The sequence below is a fragment of the Metopolophium dirhodum genome, chromosome 6 (assembly GCF_019925205.1).
Source record: "Metopolophium dirhodum isolate CAU chromosome 6, ASM1992520v1, whole genome shotgun sequence".
Taxonomy (NCBI): Eukaryota; Metazoa; Arthropoda; class Insecta; order Hemiptera; family Aphididae; genus Metopolophium; species Metopolophium dirhodum.
The window spans coordinates 9,010,971-9,036,687 of record NC_083565.1 but is presented as its reverse complement, the minus strand read 5'-3'; the positions used below and the strand labels follow the sequence as shown (position 1 = coordinate 9,036,687).

The 25,717-nt window shown below is 29.0% G+C and overlaps 1 protein-coding gene across 1 annotated transcript in view; it reads left to right on the top strand.

Annotated features, from left to right (window-relative positions):
• LOC132947397 (transmembrane channel-like protein) overlaps window positions 1-25,717 on the top strand; it is a 60,501-nt gene that overhangs the window by 3,197 nt on the left and 31,587 nt on the right. The window contains exons 2-8 of the mRNA XM_061017673.1: window positions 16,440-16,566; window positions 17,445-17,625; window positions 20,835-21,075; window positions 21,152-21,340; window positions 21,460-21,698; window positions 21,796-21,987; window positions 22,216-22,464. Coding sequence (XP_060873656.1) covers window positions 16,500-16,566; window positions 17,445-17,625; window positions 20,835-21,075; window positions 21,152-21,340; window positions 21,460-21,698; window positions 21,796-21,987; window positions 22,216-22,464 — 1,358 coding nt within the window. The 5' untranslated portion in view covers window positions 16,440-16,499. The remainder of the gene's footprint in view (window positions 1-16,439; window positions 16,567-17,444; window positions 17,626-20,834; window positions 21,076-21,151; window positions 21,341-21,459; window positions 21,699-21,795; window positions 21,988-22,215; window positions 22,465-25,717) is intronic.

Here is a 25,717-nt window from a genome sequence, read left to right as displayed (position 1 = left end):
GCCAAACGGAAGCCGCGGGCCAAACAGAAGCCGCGGGCCAAATGGAAGCCGCGGGCCAAACGGAAGTAGAGTGTGAAACGGGAGCTGCGCGCGTCTCGACGACGACCGCAAGCACCGCGATCGCGACCACCGCCGCCGAAAATCGCATCGTATTGTTGCTGGCATGCGTCTCGCGTGGATCGTACAGGTGATGCCTTTTGCGCACCACGCTGCACATCGTGTACCTACGCGAAGAGACTGCAATAATAATGAATATACATTGATTGCGACCAACCGCCGTTTATATAGTGACGTATGATATGTATGGTACCTACTTCGCCGTACCTCGTATAGAATATTAAATATTATAACGATTGTGTGACGACGTCTGCGTGTTACGAGTCGAATTCAACGTAGGAGAAGAAGAGTTGCTAGGCGATTGAAATCGAATACAATAGTCCGAGGAGTTTTTGTTACGTCGTCCGTACCACCTAGTGATCTTTTTCAAAACTTCTACACAAACTAATATACGATAGTAGTACATTATACTTACCGTATTATTCGATTGATAGGACGTATGTGAACAGGTTACTATCCTACGCTGGTTTGGAACGGATCGGAATCGACAATTTTAAATTTTTGGAATCATCGCGGGAACCTGATACGAATTTTATCCCCGCGTTATCGGAATAATTCGAAATTATTACAATAGATATAGGATCAAATTTAATACTTTAATATAGAACATATTTATTAGATTGTATTAATTTACTCCAGATTTTCTACAAAATGGCTAATGATTTTATATTTTGGTTGGTTGTTGTACCTATTGTATTGTTTGTGTATTTCAGAGTACTGTAAATTATTGTGCTGTAACGTTTTAACAATATTTTGAACTTAAAATTAAAATACACACTATAGTCAGGTAATATTTGTATGACTTATATTAATTTTTTTCGCATAATCAGTGATACCTACACGGTACTCGGTACATGTTAAACCACAGAAAAATCAACAATAGATTCCGTAGTTCCGTACCTTAAAAGGTATATAAATACAATATATTATAGATACCTATTTAAAAGTATAAACATGAAATATTTTCGTTTCCATTCGGTCAGTTCGTTTCCGTTCTTAACTAATGCGCGACAATTTTTATAGTTGTTTGTACATTATATTATCTCGCCGTATGCGCGACGAGTAATGGTCGTCGTTTTCCCGTATTCTTCGATTCACGTAGGAGTGTATACTGTATGACCAATAACGTATAATACATACGTAGGTACATACAATTATTATTTCGTAAGACAAACATTACACGCGTTTGTTCACGTTGAAAGCGTCCTAGACAACAATTATTTCTCTTCAGACTGCTGTAAATTCACTCGAGCCAGTATAATATACTCCATACACACACCTCTTTGGTGCTATAGAGTACACAACATTTTGTACTTAAACAATATTATGATGCTCCAGTCGCATATATAGGGTACATAGTATGGAACATTTCCATCAAATGTGCGCTGCAATAAAGGGTTTTTCGTTTTTTAATACGGAATAGTACATACACAAACATGCCGTTCGATACAATAAAAATCAGCGAACGGAGCCAGTTGAATGTCTGTGCTGAATGTTAAGCGTAGCTAAGTGCATATTATAATATATATATATAGCTGGAAGGTTAGTTTTCGATTTAGCAACGTGTACTGGAATTTATAAAGGGTTTGAAAGGATTTGACGTGTAAAAGCTAAAACTATTAGGGAAGCGGATCAGACCTCCCCCTGGTTCACCCGGGACCTCCCCGTTAATACACACCATCGGAACCACAATTTCCACTTGCCTAGTACCCGTATACATTGTTGTTATATTATGCACACCGCATTGATTTTACAATGATGTGTGTTTTTTTTAAATTTTTGTTCGTACTTAGTGTATATTATACAAAATAAGGTAGCCGAAATAATGCTTCGATTTGACGGTTTTCCACTTCAGTATCTCTTATGGCCGTAAAGTGAATCTAGTTGGTACTTTTCAAAAGGTCAATATCAAAGATTTCAGTAGTTTTGAAAAGCGTAAAGCAAAACGAAAAAAAAAATAATAAGGATAAAAAGAAATGTTTACACAAAACCAATTTTTGACAAAATCTGTTTGTATTAGCATTTTTTGTAATGAAAAAGTTTTCAAAACATTTTTGACAGTTTTTGAATCGTTTAGTGCTTTTTTTTCTGTTTTTAAGTTGTCGAAAAAAAATTTTTTGATCTGTCAAAGACTGTAACTACAATACAACTATACAAGGTTTCTCATAAAGTGTACTCATTAGCGTAGTTTAAAAAAGAGTTTAGCGTAAATTCACAATAATTATTTTATGAGCGTTTGAAGATAGCATTTTGATAAAATTTGTCAAAATCACGGAAATTCGCAAATTGTTGAGAGTCAGAATTTCATAAAAAGTTATTTTCTATATCTAAGCTTTTAAAACGTAATATAAGATTCGTTGTAAATTTTTCTACCTTTAACAAAAAATAAAAGTTTATCGGAAAGTCAATTAATTTTTTTAGGGGCGATTAAAATTTAAATTTTACATTGGATATTCACCCGTAAGCTAACGATTTCTGATGGATCGATTTTCTAATTTTGTTTTAATTTAAAAACGGATAACTGCAGTCTGTAGATATTTAAAATTTTCACCAATCATTTTTATTAGCTTTTACTATACATGCGGTAAAGTTTTATAAATGTTTTGACTCTTTTTGAGTTATTTATACATTAATTTTTAAGATTTCTTTTTTATTGTATAAATATCAGTTCTAGAAACTTTTAAAATATATCAAATTAAATGTTTTCTGCAAAAAATAATTCAGTCTACTGTTTCAGTAATAGTGAATTAAGTTACTTAATATCAATAATACCATAAAATACACTTATAGTTATTAGTGAAACATATGTTAACAAAACTACATTAATATTATTTTGCTCAATAGAAATATGGAAGTTTTCATTAACTATAAAAACAATTATTTATAAAAAAATAAATATGTACAACATGAAAAATAAATAAAACGATAATTTATTTAATAATAAGATAATAAAAATAAGACATCATCGTAACAATACAAAATATACTAACTGCATTTTAGAGTAAAAAAAACAAGTAAAAATACTTACTATACAGTTTACTCCCATCAAATATTATATTATATTATATTATATGATAACATTATTTTTATACAGGTTTTCTCCGCGTTTTATGGCGTTTTTTCTTTCTGAGATAGATTTTGATTTATCATATATAATTTATCTAAAATATCGATTTAGATTTATCATAAAGTTATTATTGACATATATGCAGTTACAATATTCTTATGTACTTTATCGTTAGTCACGTGCCAATTTTCCGTCACGTCCATTGTCGACAGTCAGCGTGGTGGACATTTTTAGTATTTACACGTTTTCTCTTTTGACTTGTCATATTATTTTGTGGTAAATATTTTGCGTGTTTTTATTTTCTTGTAACATGGATTTAGTTTAGTTATTATAATTTATACGGCCATGAAATATTATAAGTTTTTTTTTGTTTTAAGGAAAACACTTGAAATCAAGTAAAACAACGGTTTACTGACTATGCACGATGTATAAAGCTAAAAATGTATATTTTTTTCATAGGTAGCGTCGCATCCTCACGTGTTTATTTTTATACAAAACCATTCACATTATGGTTGGAGTACAAACAATTTTTGTATACATCTCCTCCAGGAACTATATTGAGATAAGAAAAAAACATGCCGAGTCTTACAGATAATTATTCAAAAATGGAACACCTTGTCCTTTGAGTTCAAAGTTAAATAGTTACTAACAAAATATGTTTTGAAAAAATGAATAATATTATGAATACATAGCAGGTATAAACTAGATTAAATAAAATATTTTATAGCAATATTATAACACACGATTACGAACATTCCTCGTCAAACATAATAAATTATGTGTGCTATTAAAATGCCTATACGATACGCCTGCTTACTGTTATGGCGTATTTCTAACTATAATAGTTTTATAATTTCTGAATAATTCGAATTATTTACTATAGATACCTACATTAAGTTTGTATACAACGACGAGATTGTCTACATAGTTTTCATGATTTAAGACACATGAGAATTGTTTTGTAGTCACACTTGGATATTATACGGAACTAAAAAGTAAAACTCAGTAGTCGCCGTGTAGTGTGTATGTGGGTCATCTGTGGATACTGGATAGCTATACTTCAAAGGTGGAGTGGAAAAATCTATATAAATTAAGTTAAACCTAGATAGGGAATCCTTCTACATTTTTTTCGCAATTTGATTAAACAGTATTTTTTTTGTCGGTATTCGGATTCTGAGCGTCGGTGGAAAATTAGTTAATTGGTTCACGTGCTTAATTTCACAATTTTTTGTGCAGTCTTTAATGCAGTAAAAAGAACATCCGACTTTTTTACGAAACTAGCCTTTATATAGAATATACTGATTGGCGATTACTGATTAGTAATCTTATATTTAATATTATCAATTTCATGACAAAAATATAAAATGCCAACGCTTTACCTAGCTAAAGATGTTTACATTCATCGGTTTATTTTGAATAAGCATTTCTAATCAAGTGTTTAATGTGTAAAATAATATACAACATATAACTTTTGTAACTAATTCCATTTTTTCGATAAATGTAAGGATTACTAATATTTATCATCTTATATAGGTATAGTTCTTAATTCTTGCATAATATATAGTACCTATACATGACTACATTACTTTGCTAGGCACCATAGTGTAACTCAATATAAGATATTTATACTTAGTATTTATTGGTTTTGGGATGTTTGCAATAAATTATTATAAGAATTGTATTTAACTAAAACTGATTTTTGTACACCGGTATAATATAATATGATATATAATTCGATTATTAAACTGCAGAGGAATGCAAATGCAATAAAAGTATTCATACTATACATATTACACTATTTATAGTCTTTATTATTATAATATTACATCTACCTAATTATAATAACATAGTTCAATAAAATATTAATATAATATAACTATCTACACGAATGCATTATTATTTTTAAAATTGACTTTTGGACAACAATAAAAGATTTGAACATTTAACTTAATAATACATTGAAGAGCATTGATAATTACTTATTTATTATCTAGTTACAATATTTTAAAGTAAATATTTGGTAAGTATTTAACATTTCTGATAAACTGTTGTATCTTTATTCTTAATGTAGCACTTGGGTTTTTTTTTTATACAATGTACACGATACGACTAAGTATTATTTTATTTTTATATTATTTTCAAAGTTAGATGGCGCTACTGTATTTATTTAGGTATTTATAAACATTCTATATTTCTACACCTATACCTATTGTATTACAATATATCGAAGTAATATGGAAACTAAATGATTTATGTAAATATGAAAGCAATAGTTATAACAACAAAAAAATTAAATATAATATTAAAATAATCACCTATTTAATATTATATGTTGTTTATTCAAATTCTAAGTTCTATTAAAAATAAATCGTTGTATGGTATTAATTGACAATGAAAGTTTACATAATAATTGTATGCTTCTGCAATAAGTTCGTTTTAAAAATGTTTTAATATTCCGGGATGGTACATAATATAATTATACCGAGTGATCCATTTAACATAAGAAACTCGTTATTTTAAAAACAATCAACGTTTTTGAAGCTATTTTTTTTTACACAGTTTCATAATTTTATTGTATGTATTTAAATAAAAAATGTCTCTAAAAATAGTATTTTTATCGAGCTAATTTTTAAATTGTCTGATTTTTTTACTGACAACGTGCATTTTTAATTCCTTATTCTTAAGCAGAATATTTTTTGAAGTATTTCTATACTTACATAAAAATCAATTTTTGCATGAGTAGTGTATGCATTATAAGAATTTCAAGTTCTAGTTAGATGAGCGAAGTGGAGTGTTATAGAGGTACCCCACAAAAGGTTAGTCAGCTGCTGGTTAAACTTTAACTACATATAACTTTCTAATTTATTAGCTACCTGACCGAAATTTGATTTTTATAGATCAGAATACTTTGCTGTGGAATATGAAATTAAAAATATATGTCGTCATTCATAACAGCAAAAACTTAAAAAAATAAAAAATATAATTAAAACGACTTAAACCTATGAAAATGAAATATTTTTCTTATAATGAGTGTTTAATGTTAAATGGATCACACCGTATGTTGTAATAAATAATAATCTATGCAAATCACAATTATTGTACCTAATTTACAGTTTACACTATTTTAGTTTCGAAGACTTAATTTTATTAATACATGGTTAGCACTTATCAATTTATTGTATTTGATTATAATAATTAAAAACTTTGCTTTAATTATATCCGATCATATTATGGAAATATTTATCATGTTGAGGGTTAATCTTATGAATTATAATAATATTATTTATCTACATTCAGAGAAAATGTATTTGTTTTAAATTTTTTCTGTAAACACAGTTCCAAAAGTTGTATGTAGCATTTTTATAGTTAGACAATAATATACTGTGCTTATTTATTATAATGGGTGGACATTTATTATACTATATAATAATACAGATCACTTTTCTGCACTGAGTTGAGCAATTTTTCAAAATGCTGTGTACGTGCTTTTTTTGTTATTAATTTTAGTGTCATTGTTCTTGAAGTATACTATAATCGAAATATGTTACATTAACGACTAACGCTATCTAACATTATATTTGACTAAACGAATATTATGGTGGTAAAGTTTCAAAAAGCTATGCAGAATTATTAGTTTATGTACTTTACTGACAAGTATATTCTTTAAATTAACTAGTAAGTAATGAAAATGTTAAAATGTTTTACATATTATAAATTCGATGGAATTTATTTTATTCACATACACATTGAGAAAATTGTCAGGACTTTTTGTAGGTATCTACAATAATAATATATTATTTTTTTTTTATCATTTACAAGTTTGATTCAGAGTTTACATACTAGATTGCGTAGTACTATATAATATAGTACATGATATTATTATCACATTACATTTAAAAAGCAGGAATATAATTTAGTAGTTACCTATATGTATGAAGTCAAGAAATTCATATATTATGTACCCTATTATTGCATGCACGCTAAATCGCTAGTCACCCAAGACGGTACACATTATAATTTATTTTCACTCGAATTGACGTGCAAGTCAGTATTTTATTGTTAATGTTTGTTAGAAAATACAATAAATGATTATATGATATTTGTATCAAAAAAAAATTTCTACCAAAATTCAAAAATAATCAAGATTTTGTAACAAAAAATGATGTACTTCTTCATATTTTATTTTAACAATTCTTATTCAAAATGAAAGAAATTAATTTTTTTTATATTATTAACATTAGGTACGTCCTTGATGAAAAACATTTTTTACATTATACATAATATATATATATATAATACTTTGAATAAATTGGTTAGCAATATAAATGTTTGATAACAATTGTTTTGCGTTAAAAAAATTATTCTAATTGAAGTGTTTTAGATGTTAACTTTTATGAAGTATATATTTAAATTCATATTTTAAATTATAATATTAATTTGAAAGATAAAATTGATAATTTGACAGCACGAGAAGTATTTTCACTATGTCATCAATTGGTAAAAACTGCATCGATAGTACCTAAATCTACGAATAGTGATGCTAAACTTTATAATTAAATTGACTCCATTCTATAGGAATGCTTTAAAAATAATAATGTATATAAAATAAAAAGTAGCAGGTAAAGAATCTTGCGGTACACATCATAGGTTGTCTTTTTGTTATAAAAGGTCGTTTTTACTATATATTATGTCAATCAACACTCACTCAAACAAAAGACAATGATGATTTGGATATTTTGAAGAATACGCGCATGCATAAGTTTTGCCGTTTTGGTTACATTTGGTCCCCCACACAGACCGGTCATACAGAATGATCGAGAATGGTGAGTATATTTTGGACTGTGGATGACATGATTGCGTAATTTTGATTTCAACGATAAAAAAAACGAGCATTAAAAATGTTTTGCATTGATAGGCGTAGATTTGATCTTAACATTAGAATTGATAATTCGTATTATATATTATGTTATATATAAAACGACAGTCATGATTCCACGATATAGTTCAAAAGCTACATGATATGTTATTATGTTATGTGATTATATTACAAAAACAAGTCCTTAAATATCGCGTCTCGAATTACACACTCTAATAAATTGAAGCTTATATTTCAAATAATCCCTATATTATTCTATAGTAGCTGCAGTACGCACTATGATAAAAATAATTGAGTGCGTTTCATTTACCGAGCATACTGCATTTAATTAGTGGGTACATGGAAAATTAGGTAAATCATATTATAAATTACAAATTCTATTCGATACCGTCCTAATTAAAACTATGACCATGATATTATACTGAATTATTAATTAAATATGCATTTTAGAATATTACATAGATGTAAATGATAAAAAATATTTTAAAAACTGTATTCATATAATGTAATAGGTAATTTAAAATGCATGTTATTATTTCACGTATGGACGGTTTTCATGATTTAGGAATAAAAAAAAGGTTTGAATAACTTAAATTTGGTATTACTATTACGTTTTAGTTATTTTTCTGTTATTCAATAAAATATTTATCATGATATTATATTGTTATTTAAGGTTAATTCATTTAAGGTATCTTTTTGACTATTGCTCATTTAGATTATTATTATTAACTTTAGTCTATGGATTGTGCTACATATAATTCAATATATAGGCGGTAGTCATTAATATTAATTTGCATTTAATCATTTTTTTTACAAGTGTCACACGTTACACATAATTAGTTCTAACTGTTTGTATGAGGGGAAAAAAACCGATGAATAATTTTTACTCCTAAAAGGTTACAAACTGCAAGCACGACATGTACAGTATAAAAAACAAAATCGTCCACGTGAAAAATATTGATAATATAAGTTTGATTAAAAAAAGAACAAATTAAAATACAAATCAGGGTCGAGCAAAAAAAAATTTGCATATAGAGCTTAAAACTGTGATCGATAATACTGGTAGGTATGTAAAATTTAATTAAAAACCCGGGCGACTCGTTCTACTAATAAGTAGATTTCAAATGTACATCGTCATTGATTAATCACCCTGTAAAAAAAAAACGATTCTCAGCTGAAAACTGAGACTGTGTTAAACTTAACATCCAAAAATTAGGTATATATTACTTATTCAGACAGTAGGTGGAACTAATTTTGGCCGAAAAAATCACACATAATATCATTTAATTATTGTTGTTAAATTATTTGTCAATAACGACGGTGACATACCGCAGAATAATGTGTATTGGTTCATGGTATAAATAGTTTAAAATTAGTTTGGATATTTTGAAAATGTAATTTTTATAAAGCATAAAAATATACGTACCAACCAAAAGTTTCATGTCTTTTTGATTAATATTTTTTGAATGACAGAAAACTAACTAAAATAATTCAAGATGTAATATCCAAACGTCCGAAATCCAACTTCGATAAACTCTGATCTTCGAGTATATTTTACTGTTTAGTATTTTGTACACAAAAAAATCTTATTTGTATTTTAATATTTTAAAATAATTGGACTAAGAACCGTTTAGAACTAAGCATGAGAAACCTTTTGTTACATATTTAAAGGATCAGCTATTACGAGCAAAATGAAAAAAAAACGGACAATCCAATTGTCATAGTATGATATTATGACTGGGTATAAAATATAAAGTTATTTTGTATAAATATTTTATTTTAACACGGCGCTTTGTGTATGCAATTTTAATACAACACGTTTTAAATGTTGATTGTGTGGATAAAACAAAATGTACAGAATTGAAAGCATAGTTATATGACACCACTACCCAGTTTAGAATAGGCATTACATAAACATAAGGGTTGCCATTCTAAAAAAAAACTTAAAAACTCATTAAAAAAGAACATAAAAGTGAATGTATGTTTTTATTTTACACATTATTGTAACGTTTAATATAGGTACTTTAATTAATTATCGTAAAATATTTTTCCTGTTCAACATAAGTACAAACATTTGTGTAAAAACATGTTTTTACATTAGAGATAAATATCCTTAACTTGAACAATGCACTTTCAAACATTATTTTTGAGGTTTTGATAAAAATACAAAATTAGTAAAATAATAGTTCATTTAATAACCACGGTAGTTCACATAACATGTTTTTCAATAACACACGTACACGATTTCGTTAATATGGATTAGAATTCGTGGGTTCCAACACTTGCAGGTATATGTGCCACATACTCACATTAATAATTTATACATGTACGATGAAATCATTGAGCTTTATCCATTTTGAATTATACAAAATACAATAAAGCAATTTAGTAATATTTAAAATGACTTCAACCATTATCGATGAGATTAGAGAAAATGTTATCATTCTGTTAATTTTCTTGGTGAAACAAACAAAGCGTCTAAAATGATCTTTTCATTCGATGAGTAAGTTTTTCAATGCACAACAATTAATGACCAATACCAAATTATTATTATTGTACTTAAAAACATTAATTTAATTAGTTTTTTCAAGAACAAAAATGTTATACATAATATTATTATATTGTATATCGTTTTTCAAACAATGAAATATTGTATGAATAGATTGAGGTAACTGTACATTCCAGAATAATGCCAATTCTGAAACTATTATATGTATGTTTAGGTCATTGTGTAAAGTTTTGTTTGTGACATACCAAGAATAAACAACTATTAATCTTAATCATACTGATTTAGACCGTCACGTGGAGAGCAAATTGGACATTTTTAGTAGGTACGGTATAATATTTTATAGAAAAGTTGGCTAAATAAAAAATTGCTATTTTCGTTATTGTTGATTTTTATTTCGATTCTATCAATCCGATACTGCTAACTATGTGATTTTGTATCCATTATATTTATAACAACGAGAGTTGAAATAAACTTGTTCAAACATAGTTGTATACTAAAATGTTACCTATATCATTAGTCTACGGTGAAAAATAAAATTAGTTTATTTTGACAATTAAAAATCATTGATTTGAAATTTGTATAAACAAATGAACAATAAATATAGAGAACACAAAAACATGAATAGTATTAATTATACATTTTATAGTAGGTATACATAAAACAATAATATATTGTGGCTCGGCGCGGTGCAGTGGCTGAAATCAATCATGCAACGTGATTGAGAGAAAGCAACGGCCGCTGCCACTAGTTCCCGGATGGGTGACCGCCCGGGTCCATAGCGGCAAAAGCCATGCCACACATACACGTGTTGCCAACCAACCATACTAACTATTCCAACCGTTCTAACCCTATCAACCGTAACTCCTACAATAGCTAATGGCCACAGTTGCTGGGCCTAAAAAAACAGGTATCTTGTTAGTTGTTATGTTCTATTTAAAAAAAATATATGTAATTGAAAATCATTACTAAATTACGAAAGTATTTATTGCTATTAATATTAGGTAGATAGAGGCGTACTGCTCTTAAGCCTATGATACTTCCTATTTGTTATACCCGTATTATTGTTCTGTTTCATTAGATTTTTCAACAATATTATATTATTAGCCATACCAAATTATAACCTGTTTAATAGTCTATGCTTGACTGGTTGAATGTTAATTTAACAAACTTATAACGTCTTGAATATTGAACTAAAAGATATTTTTAAATACATAATAACTAACAGTTTATTACTCTACATTTAAACACAATAATACTATTATTTAAGTTAGAATAGGTATGTAAATAATAAACTATGTATATGCGTATCAGATAATGCGATCAACAACTAATTTATTAGACTATATAAAATGTTTTAATTTACTTATATTTTCAATTCGTTATTCTACTTGCATTGTAAGCTTTCTTAATAAATAAAATATTAATTATAAACTAATTGGAGTTTTAAAATATAGAAATAATTTTAAACTTTTAGTGTGTTTTATATGTTGTTATTTTTTATAAAATAAACTACTTTCATCTTTATATTTAACTCATAGGCTTTAAGGAACCTCATGTGTCTACGCCCTAAATTATAAATCCAAAGAATACAGCTTATCAAATTACGTGTATAATATACATTTTCTGATTGAATAAAATTTGTCTTCAAAGCAATATGTTATTAAGAAATAAAAAAAAACACAATATTATATATTATACGCAAGCATGGATGTTTTTAAATAATAAATTATATATTGTAAAATAAATTGTTTATTGTTTATAATATTTGATTAAATTACATTTCAATTTAAATATCAAAGAAAGTAATATTCTATGCACAACATGCACTGTCTGCAATTATGACATTAATTTGCTTATACGACACACCCACGACCAACAATACCGCATAATATTATGTTTTAAAATTATTATTACGATTGGGGCCTCTTCATTGGAAGTTATAGCTCCACGTGATCACGTGCCATGCATGTATTCTTGAATTGTAGGTATATTTACTGAAATGTTTAAAATTATATACGCCATCATGATATTGACATGTATTGTTAATCGTATAAATTATATACAATAATGAATACGATATTAGTTATAAATAACAATATGATGTGTTACAAAATAGCAGAAATAAATGATAATCTTGTTTTATTCACAACATGGAATTTTATTGAGTATGTTGTATTTAGACAACACCAAGTTTATGTAATATGTATATGTATAATATGTTTACTATGTACAAATATACAATAATTTAAATACCAGTTGAATTATCAAGTTTCAAGGTAGGTAGGTATTTAGATGGTCTTTACTCTTCAGAATATTATAGATTTTGAGCAGTGCGATGGATGTGTTGGTTTTAAATTGATGTATTTGTGGTATTTTTTTTTGAGTATCAGATGTCTCGTTTTAGAGCTTCAATCTTTAATATTGAGAGTTGTTTCTGATAAAAAATATTATTTTGTTGGTAATTCAAAAGAGTAAGGACAAAAAAATGTTCAGTAATTCTAAAAACAATTGATAAAATCTAAGGACAAATCGCATAAAAACGCGAATGTTTACGCAACACCAGTTTTCGTCAAAATGTGTATTTTATTTACTTGTTTTCGTATGAGTGGGAGGGTCAGCGAGGGGGTAATGGTTGATGCATATTATCATACATTATTACTGCAATATATCACTAAAAAAAATATATTTAATGTTATTAGGTTATAACTTTACAAATATGAATTATGATACTACAGTATACAATAACAGTAATTATAGTAGTTACTATAATAGTGTATAGTCACATTTCTCTGCACAGGATATGTAGAAATTTTATAATAATTATAATATATTTCGTAAAATTGTTCAAATAAAAATGTTAACGGTTAATTCAGTAACACGTTGTCATGTAACATTCATACTTGTTCACTTCCGTATTCATCTAGATATTACCCAAGTTATAATGGTGTACACGTGAATAAAGTTCATTGGACAGGCACGACAGCACGACATTATCTTCCTAATCCGTGTGCACTATTATTGGCCTATACTCGTTGACGAGATACACTCAAAACGTTCTATACAGCGGAGAAAGTTCCATGTTTTTTTTTTTTATTAATCAATTGTTTTATATACTGGTCAAGTTATATTTGTTATTGTTGTTATTTCTTTTAATTACGCTAGTAAGAAAAATTAGTTGTTTCGTAGTATAATCTAGAGTCACATTATTGATTATGGGCTATTGAAAAAAAAAGGCAAAACTGTTGCTTTCGCCCTATCACTCGATTTGTAAAGGATCGCGTGAGAAGTCGGCTGTACAAATTAATGTATGTCGTCGTTGTCACTTTTCCCATAATATAGCCCTTTGTTGCTATTATCGTGGGTGTGGCATGGCCACCGTACTACACGAGTATGAATACTTTTTTATTTCTACTGTGATTGTAGTCGACGCTAGACTTATCCCTATAATGTCTAGATCTATCTGCTAACAAACTGTTATGGAATTCAAAGGAGAAAAAAAAGGACATGCCATAAAACGTAAGTACTTACACGTTTAGCTATGCTGTTGCACAACGTTATGAAATAAGGGTACTTATTCAAAGTGTGCATTATACTCAGAATAATTGGGAATAAAGTTTTTAAATAGATGCGCGAGCTTCGCATTAAACTTTATAATTGTATATTTGTTTTTGTTATTGTTCAAATCAGTTAATGCGGTATAACGATAATAATAATATATCACTGAGGATTAATATTAACGGAAAGGGAAGACGTTCTATATTGGACCCATATTATTAATAGTAGTAACTGAACGTGCATATTGGTTGGTATTACTATCATATTTGAACAATAATTTAAACATAATATGCCATACCCTATAGGTCCCATAAAATAAAGAAGCAGTATAATATAAATCATAATAACTGTAATATTATTTGAAAAACTCGTATTATAATATGTTTATACATTTAGATTTTCAACATGAAAATGTTAAAGGAAATAGCTCAATTTTAAAGTATCAGTTAAAGTTTTTTTTTAAGATTAAAACATTTTAATTTAAATTCCATTCAAACGATATTTTCTGTGTTTTTTTTTTTAATATTTAGAGTTTATTATGATATTTTAATAATATAATATTATGTAATAAATATATTATATTTTACGGTTGATATAAAATAAAATAGGTAGAATTTTAGGTACCTATGTAAAAATATTTATCAAAGTCACTATTGTCTCGTATTGTCTTTAACATAATTAAGTTAAGTTTGAATTAAAATTATTATTGTTTCAAATCCGACATCAATATTTTTATTTCAATTTTAAGCTAATCAAGTCGAAAAAAAGGCTATTGAAATTTATATTATACTGAGTTTTCTTATACTACAATGTTTATTCTAGTATGTTCACCGCAGTTAATCTTTCGTAATCTGTTCATAATACCTTTACTTGTTCCACATATTATATTTGACTAAAATGGCATAATATATTACGGGGCGGTTGTCAGTTCTCGAAATAAGATATTACAAAACGATTATTATTTATTTTTTACGGCACTTAAAGACGAGATCGGGAAAATCGCACAATCCCAACCTGGATATTATGTTTAGAAGATATGGTTTATCAAATACGAAATATAAAAAGATGTAATTTTTTCTAGTCCAGTACTAAAGTATTACACTCAGATGTACTTTTTACAAATTATAAAATGCTCAAAGTTTCAACACAGATTCCATTCGAACATGTAATTACTATCCTTGTATCAAACGACACTTAACAACTCGGAAACCCCACTCGTTTGAATTTCGATATGGTTTCATGACATTTTTGAGAAAACCCTCCGTTTAACAATTTACAACAAAAATAAAAGGTTAGAAAAAGTTTGAAAAGTTAAGAAGTCTGTACTGCCACAGGACCCCGCCCGTGATGATATAGGCTTAGGGAATATAAGGTGGACCGTATATCATACGACCGTCGACAGACTTCTTTTCGTTCCGTTGACAATCGGATAATTTATATTTCTGGCCGCATGCCTACATCCGGGCGGGCGCGTTCTCCGCTCGCCGTGATAATTCGCTCACCCGGTCGTCCGATCACACAACTGCAGTTTACGCGTAAAATACAATACACACAATATTATGTACATATTCCGGATGTCCGGAAATGTCACATCTACACAGCATATTCACATCCGCGGTGTTGTTCGGACGTCACGGAGTCGATTCATCGTGTTTTTATGCGTGCACGTGCAAAATGATAAATTACACGGCCGCGTCCTTGCCACGGCACGCGGAATCCCATCAGGACGAGCCGCTGATTGCGTTCGCGAAATCTAAAAAGGACACGAATTCCAGGTGGCGGTGGTCGCGTAATAATAATAATTTTACTGTTGCACCGCGTAACGTTTAATTAACTCTGGCAGGAGTGGACGTGAGGTCGGACGACGGCCGGTGGGGTTCTCCTGGTTGAGGGATGAATGGGTCGCCGGGAGTGGGTCGCGGAGAGGGGGGTGTTTAATCTGCTTAATGGCGGCACAACAACCGTCAATTATTATGCCATGTCGGGGAGACGTTGCACGCGATTTCACCCAAAACGGACTCGCGTGGCATCCCCCGGTCGAACGAGGTTTCACGCACGCTGTTCTGTATTCTATTACATAACTTATAACTTATTATAAGCATTGTACATTTAATAATAATAATAATAATAACAACAATAATTATAATATGTGAATTGTATCCGAGTTATTCACACACTCACACACTCACACTAACACACTGTGTGACAGTTGAACATTATAATAATAGTAACGTGTCTAAACATTTCGAGATTGTGTTCGCTTTGATGTAATATGACCTATATGGCTACATAATCTAAATGATTGGAAATTACAGGGGCCGACGTCACCGGGTCGCCGTGATTCGTCGACAGGAGAATTGTTTTTCGACGACGACATGAGTATTAGCAGAGGACATTCCGTGGAAAAGGTTCGGTTTTCGGCCAGCCGAGCGCATTCAGACGGTACGCAGTGCTTTATTCATCCGCAACGATCTATGCAAATGTTACGGGCAATATTTATTATTAAACAACGATTCATTGAGAAAATTTACCCAGTCGGTGTACTTTGATCCATATAAGTGCTGATGTAGGATGTAAAATGTAGACAGTGTAATACAAAAAAATACATCAAATATTTATTTTGGTCCACAATTTGTTTTACATTTTTAAAAGTATAGATAATATAATATTTGAACTATTTCATGAGTCACGATTAAATAAAACAATTTAATAACCAAGTAAATACTAGATATAATAGAAATATAGTGATACATTTACTGGCATATACCTATACCGTAAGGCGATGCGATTGTCAAGATCAAGACAAGTAAAGACACAGAATCTTGTCGTACAATTTATTGGGTTTTGGTTGTTTATAATTTATATCATACATATAATGATATTAATAAATATTATAATAATATAGTATAGATATTATGTAACATGCAGTAATTACTTAGGTAAAATATTCATTTGTTTTCCCCATTAAAACAATATCCAGAATTTCGTAATATTATAATGAATTTAAAATTACACCATGATATGAACGAGTTTGTCTGGGTGTTACATTTACTTGAACGACAATGACGCCCAGAAAGCGTTGTATATATATTTATTAATTTTAAGCATAATACTCAACTTCATAGACATAATTGATATCGACTTTGCAGTATTGTATTTACAATAGCTATATAAATAAGTATATGACATTTTAATTATCTACGCGCTTAAATTAATCAGCTTTTTATTACATACTGCTTGAATTTTATTTAGATTTGATATTTTAGTCGTACACATTGCGCATTTAATAATATGTGTTTTCATTAATTGGTTTCGTTTAGAAAACGATGAGGATTATTCAGCTAGTGTAAATGCGATACTCCATAAGCGGCTTAGTGTTAGAAAAGGCAAACACCAAAAGCAAAGAAGATCGTCTTCTCCCGTGTCTTCAATGCTACCGGATGACGCCAGTTTAATATCAGATCGAAGGAGGTCGTCAGCTTTTACAACCAGCTCTGGAGAGTGAGTTTCTTAGATTATAAGACTATAAATTATAATTCATTTAATTGAAGCTGTAAAACAATCGTTTAAATGGTAAAATTGAATCATATAAGGTAAAACTGAGTGTCTCGGTTTCTAGTAGCATAAACGATTCTCCCGGGGTTCCTCAAGAGAGCAATTGTCTCCACTTCTATTTTTAGTATTTATTAATGACTTGGTAAAGTGTTTTAAACAGTGTAATTTTCTGTTGTTTGCTAATGATATGAAGAGTTGTGCTCTTATTTATACAAACGACGATGCGATTGCACTACAACAACATTTGAATTGAATTTCTGGGTGGTTTGTTTTAAATGGTATTAATGTCTTTTATTTTATCGATCCAGGAAACGTATTAATTTGAGTTAAAATATAGGTGGCACCCTATTAAAATCAGTGACTTACTATTCGTGACCTAGAAATCATTATTTCTGCAGATATATAATTCCATGCCCATATTGTGGCAATCTATAATAAAAGCTTATGCGTTCTGGGTGTCACAATTATTTGAAACACCAGTCAACAAGGTTCAATTGATAAACTAGAAAAAATTCAAAGAAGATTTCTTAGATTTTGTGCTTTTAGAACTAATATGCAATTTTATAGTTGTGGTGACATTGTTATCTTTTTTGGTCTTAAACTATTAAAATCAAGATATCTAGTTTTTGTCTTAATATTTTTATTAAAATTACTCAATAGTTTTATAGATTTTCATGTAGATTTTTTACCCTTTGTTGTACTACATCTCTATAGTAATAACTAATAGTAATATAATCCGATTTGTTGCCTTTTACAGTTTTACGTTAGGGCAATGAAATTCAATATTTTGTAAAAAAACATATTATGTATAAACTAAAATCAATAATATTTTATTTTAATACTTAATGTACAAACAATGTTCACTATTTTTAGTTTTGCTATTTAATTTGTAACTATACAGTATAAATATTATATTTTAACTGTATACTCTTACTCTTTAGGGTGTACTTTCTTAAAATAAATCAAAATTATTAAATTAAATATGAATAATATGTTCATAAGGTTAGAGTAATTTAAGTATACATTAAAAATACAATTCCTATGATTATTTGGTTTTTATAATGTTAACAATAAAAGGAAATACAATATAAAAGGAAATTCAACGATTTATAGCTGCAATATATAATATATATTAAGTATATGATCTGAAATCAGATCATTACTTGAAAAGATGTTTAATTTCCTCTGAAAAGTAAAACGGTTTAAACTATATAATGTTTGTATTTATGACATAAAAAAAATTGAAATATATCTATTGAAACGTAAAGAAATATGAAAATAAAACTGTTTACATTTTGTGTTATTGATATACATATTATTATAGTCAACAAAAAATAAAAATTATATCCGATCATTCTGAAAGCTTGACGTTTTCTGTCTTGTTGATATTGTGAGGAAATCATTGTAGAAACTCTTTATGAGTACCTGGAACGTTTTAATTTTTACTTATGACGGAAACGTCAAATATTTCTAATAGTAATGTTTTAACCGAAATTCTTAAAAATCAGAGTGAATACTCTCTGTATGGGTTTGAGTCTTTAGATTTTAAAAACAGTCTTCGTGTACTAATTTGGTCGACTGGGTTTCAAAATACACACAATATTTCCTTATTCATTATAATATTTGGACAGTCGAAAGTGTTGATGAGATGTTTTACATTTAAATCTATAAATAATATTACTGTATATTATAAAGCTAATATCAAAATGTAGTGTTTTAAATTATTTCAAACCGAAGTTAAGATTTATTTAATATAAAAATAATTATTAAATTTCCCAATCAAATAATTATTTCTTAATTTTAAAATTTATAGTAAGTACATCTAATGAAACAAATATTTTTATTTCAAATCTTGACATATTATATATTATTAAAATTATTTTTATAAATGTCTAGAAATATTTATGTATGGACAATTAAACCCATAAAAATGGTTATTATAGGAATATACATAATAGGACATTTTTCAATACGTGTGGAAAAATTACCTAGATTAAACTGCTGTGTAACGAATAACATACAATTATTATTTTTATGATTGATTAATGAACCTTTGGCATTGCAAGAATCTCCATAATTCATTTTTCAAATTAATTTATAGGTATATGCTACGCTTTAGTCAGTTTGGTTTTGGTTCAGTGAAAATATACCAACACTATATTGAATTTTAAAAGCTTTAGTAACGTACTGTAGCAATTAACTTCAGTTGTTTAATGGACAAAGTCATAAGAGCAAACCTTTTTTTCTAAATTAAGTATAGACGCTATAATAATGATTTTTATTTAAAAATAAAGTAAATACTTTTGCGCACTATTAATTTAATTTTGTTTTGGAAAGAAAAAGTTTGTGTTTATTAATACATTGTATGACATCTCCTTTAGTATCTAAATATAAAAAAATTGTCAGTAGGTAGTAATTTTTGTCAAATAAATATTAAGCCCATCCCGATTCTTAGTTAATTTTAAAATTACAAATAAAACCGTTATTAATATTTTTAAAATAGAGCTATTTAGGAATTAGAGATTTCTTCTCATTCTATACAGACATTATTTTGACAAGTACGAATCGCACATAGTTGACTTCCAACGTTACCTCTCAGATTCAATTGTCGTTAACTACGTTTCGGTTCACCAGGCCCCAGAGAATACTCTATTCCCTTTCATATTTCTAACTTTTTTTATAATGTCAGAATCAGTTATAAATAATATGATTTTATGACGTTTTTATACTTTCTAAGACTGCATATCACATTATCATTATGAAGATACACCCATGTTATGAACATGTTAGTATAATTTAAACATTGTAAACATTGTAAATATTGTGTATGTTTATTTACATTTAGTTTTTATTTTACACGTACATCTATAAATTATGATTTATAAAATTAAATACGGTCTGTAAATATTTCAAAAATCTTCTTTGTTTTTTTATTTTTTAAGTACCTACAACCTGTATATGCCTATATTAGAATACACATATATTAGACTTAAGTTATGATATTTTCGATAGAAACATAGGTATTTTTTAAATTTTAAAAAAACTAAAGATTATATATTTATTCACAGTACAAATGTACAATATAGTATAATATTATGTGCATTGTGTAATAATTATATAATAATTAAATAATCATAATAATATTATGTTTACAGCACAGCGATTAATATCGAAGACGCTGGTATTTCTCAAGAGCAGATATTTGAAAATATCCGTTTACACAAAGAGGTATTAGGCAGCGTACGTCAGCAACCATGGTCCATACGGAGGAAGATGAAATTGGTCCAGCAAGCCAAAGAGTACGTGAAGAAGCACGAGGGTCAGCTGCAAGAGCGTTTGGCGATGAGCAAAAGTACGAGAGATATCATGGCGCGGTTTCACATAGTCCTAGTCAAAGTAATACGATACATTTTAACGATAATATCGTTAATTCTTCGGTGTTGATAAAATACGGTTTGCCGTGAAAATATAGCAATGGCAGCACAGTAAACGGGAGATGGCCAATTTCATAAGTCAAATAATTCCATGGGAACTAACGATCAAAGAAATTGAATCACAATTCGGCACGGTAGTCGCTTCGTATTTTACGTTCCTCCGCTGGTTGTTCTGGGTGAACTTTGTCATATCCGTGTTGTTGGCAGCCTTCGTCGTCATGCCCGAAGTACTCGTAACGATTATATTATTATATGATCACAATGTTATGCACACCTTAACCCGAACACCCGTACTTGCAATAACGCAAAGTGTACCCGTTAGTAATAAACCGTTATGGTTTCACAGATTTTAACGACCAACAAGGCAGACACTGGAGAGCGCAAGACGCTGTTGCCCGAGGAGCAGGCCACTTCTATGGAATTAATGACTTTGTTGAACTTCGAGGGAGTCCTACAGCATTCACCCATGTTTTACGGCTACTATTCGAATCGACAAAGTTCAGACACCGGATACCGGCTACCCACAGCCTACTTTATTACGGGGCTCGTTGTTTACATTTACAGTTTCGTGGCTACGCTCAGAAAGTATATATTATACTACCTGGATATCTGATCGACAATAACAGTCGTTTTAATGTGTATTAATTATTGTCTGTTCGTTGTATCAATTATTATTGCACAGAATGGCCGCAAACTCCCGTCTGAGCAAGCTGTCCGAAAAAGACGACGAGTGCATTTTTACGTGGAAACTCTTCACCGGATGGGATTACATGATCGGAAACGAAGAGACCGCCCACAATCGTATATCGTCGATTATACTCGGTTTTAAAGAGGCATTGCTTGAAGAAGCTGAAAGAATGAAAGACAAACAAAAGTAATAACATATCCACCCGAATATCGCTTTTACCCACATGCGTGACCAACCGGTTAATTAAACTAAATTTGCCTACGTCTTTACGGGAAGGGGGGGGGGGGATTGTGTCTGTTTTTAAGTCTGCAAAAGGCGACGTCTTCTCCAATAGTTAGCTTCCGCTCTTTGCCACCATGCAGTGTAATAGAAATATTTATAATATATTTTTTGTTATTCTCGCCTTTTTCACAGTTGGAAAGTGGTGGCTCTGAGGATATTTGCAAATCTGAATATGGTATGGATGTTGGGAAGTTCAGTTTATGCCGTCATTCTCGTGGTAGGCAGGTCCACAGAACCAGAAGCTGAATCCACATTTTGGAGAAAATACGAAATCACAGTTGTCATGACGCTCATTGGTACGTTCTTTCCGATTGCTTTTGAAGTGTTGGGCGTGTTGGAGAGTTACCACCCGAGGACCACGCTTCGTGTACAATTGGCCAGGTAAGTATTATAAATACCAAATATACTTCATATTATCTATTGGTTTGCACCAAACGCAGCTTCAAAGGAGGGGGGGTATTTTTTTTAGCCATCACTAAATTGCTAAGGGAGCTTAGATAGTACCCTAACCTGGAATGCAAGTTTGTCAATAAAAAACCTCTTATAGTTAATACTTATTACTTATGACTTATGATTATTGACCAATAATGGTATTTTCCACAAATTAATAGTTAGTACCTAATATAATATGTATTAAGAAATCAAACATTTTTAAAAGCCTGGGGGGGGAACCCCCCAAATTTGAAGCCATGTAAGGTCTGCACGTGAAATTTTAATTTCTTCTTTTGATAAAAGATACTCGTATTTTATTTAAATTCTATTCACCTTTTTTCAATGTACCGGAAGTCACAAATTGATTTTTTTAAATTTAAATTAAACCTTAAATTTATAGGTTCGTTCATTATTATTTGAAGATTAAACCACTTTCATTCTTGCTATAGGTAGACAAAATAACGCATTATATTTTCTATTCATTTTAAGCAAAGTATTCAAGTTCAGTAACATTCTTGTGGTAAAACTGTTTATGTTTATATATTAATTTTACTTTAAAAACCTATTAACAACCATATTTTAAAATGTTTTAAATTATATTATCATTATACAATTGATTAATTACATCGATGAATCTGTTAGTCACATAATTTATGCAAAGTGTTGGCTTTGTACATTTAAATCAATGATTAATATTTAAGTTTTTTTAATAATTTATATTTATATTTTGAAACATATAAGTTTGCAGTTAATATTTTTATTATCTAGAGAAGCATTTTTTTTTTTTTTTTGAAATCGAGTCCGGCAACTATGGTCATTAGAGCTATTGTAGGGATTATGGACTATGGTTGGTAGGGTTGGTACGGTGAGGTTGTAACGGTAGGTAAGCAACGAGTGTGGCCAGGTTTTTGCTATTGCGAACCCGGGTGGTAACCCATCCGAGAACTAGTAGCAGTGGACGTTACTTATTCTCAGTCATATTGCGTGACTGATAGCAGTCAACGCGCCAGCCAAGTCACAAAAATAAATAAATTTTGTTAAAATGGAAATTTGAATATTATATTTTGTTTATATTATACAAGCCGAAGGATTTGATTGTATTTTATTAAATCGTTTAAATATTAGACTTATTAATAATAAAAATTAAAAACAATCAATATTATATTATGTATATTGGGAAGATCCAATATACCAATAAAGTCAAGATTTAATCACCAAAAAAAATAATAATAAAAAAAAATAATTAAAGACCTGCTCGAATTTCCTACAAATAATATTCTATTAAATTATGCGCTGTGTACGTTTGAATTACGTTCCATTTGTACGTGACTTTTCGTGGTAACAAAAAAGCGGCGTGATTCAATATTGAAAAATCGATTGAAAGAAATTTCTCCAAAGTGCCTGAACATGATTCAATATTTTCGCAACGAAAGTAAAAAAAAAAAATATCTACTACACAGTTAAGGAAATATTTCATGCGTCACTGCTCGTACCTTTACTTATAGTATTTGTTACATGTTGTATACGGATGATTAGACGCTTGTGAGTTTGTATGAAATAAAAATCTACCCAGCAATTTTACTTTGAATACAAATTGTTTTATACAAATATTTACAAAACGAGAATTCGTATAACTGTTGTACTATTTATATAACCTGGATTAGTGACTTTTATTTAAACTATAATTATAATAATATGATCCTTTATTCGATATCGCTGATTTCATAATATCTAAACTTCTGGAGGACATAACAGAAACATAAAAATGTGATTTAAAATTACAAATATGAATGTTTCACTGCTGCTCACTAACTATTGTTAGGTACCATTTATAATTAATCCTTAGTCATCGTAGTTATGTCATAATAATTTTCTGAAAAAATCACATTATAAGTTAATACATAATATATTCAACTATATTTTACATAAGCTAGGTTGACTAAAAAAAAAAAAAAACGAAAAAAAAAAACAAAACATGTAAGACTAGCCACGCTCAGAATCAAATATAAATATTACAATCCAGAAAATTGAAAAATAATAATCTGATATTAACATACATGCTCAAACAAAATAATTTTTTCGTATAGTTAACTGTGTAAGTAATAATGTTTTATTTTATATAGGTAACAAAAACAAAATCCACGGGAGTCGCTCCGTTATATACATATGGTAGATTTCAAACGCATCTCGGCATTGAGTAGGTCACTGTAGTTTGTTTAAGTAATGGATGTGTTAAATTTGAATTTAATCATAAATAATTGCATGTGAAAAACGATTCTGAGTGGAAACGGGTGTGTCAATATCTAATTTTAAGAATATTTTATAAAACTTTTATACTACACTACTAGAAATTTATTTTTCTATTATAGTAATATACGAATATGGAAGGTTGAACTAATTAGTGATTTTTGCCAATATTTTTGTATTATATGATATCATTTTTTTAGCGACTAAGGCCTTTAGCTGTTGTAGGTGTTATAGTTTTCAGATACCTAGTAAGTTATTTTGCTCCGGTATTAACTTAAAATAAACTTACTGTACTACAATTGTAGTAAGACTTGTGTGTTCGATATAGAGACAACATTTAAACACTATAAGTACCTACTATTAGTACCTACGACGTTCTTTTAATATATTTTTTTTTAAAATTACAATAAAATAACAAAAATCTAAGAAGTAAACGGTATAATAAGTTTAATATCTAATATTGTTGATATTTGGAACTTCAAACACTTATAAAAGATTAATTTGGTCTAATGCTAAATTTTAACGCGGATTTAATATTAATTGTATGGCTCACTCCTGTCAACCGTACCACATATTACCTATACAATAACATTGCATACATTTCATACTCGATTAAATAGCATGTAGTTATAAATCCAATTGTAGTAAATAAATAATAAATAATAACCATCATCTAAGAATAGTATTATGTACTACAATAGAAATTAAAATAAAAATTATAAAATATTCGGTCCTACCTATATCGAATAGATATATTGTGTTATTGTTCTTTCTATTACAACAACAGCAACTATTATACACTCATACGATATATTGTTTTGTATTCAGGATGAAAATAATGGGAACATATAATTTGAAAAGCCGTCTTGCCATACAGTTGTGATTCTAACATTTCTAACCGCTCATTTTTGTTTTCTTATGGAGATGATCGTTTAAGGTTATTCTTTGGGTAGTA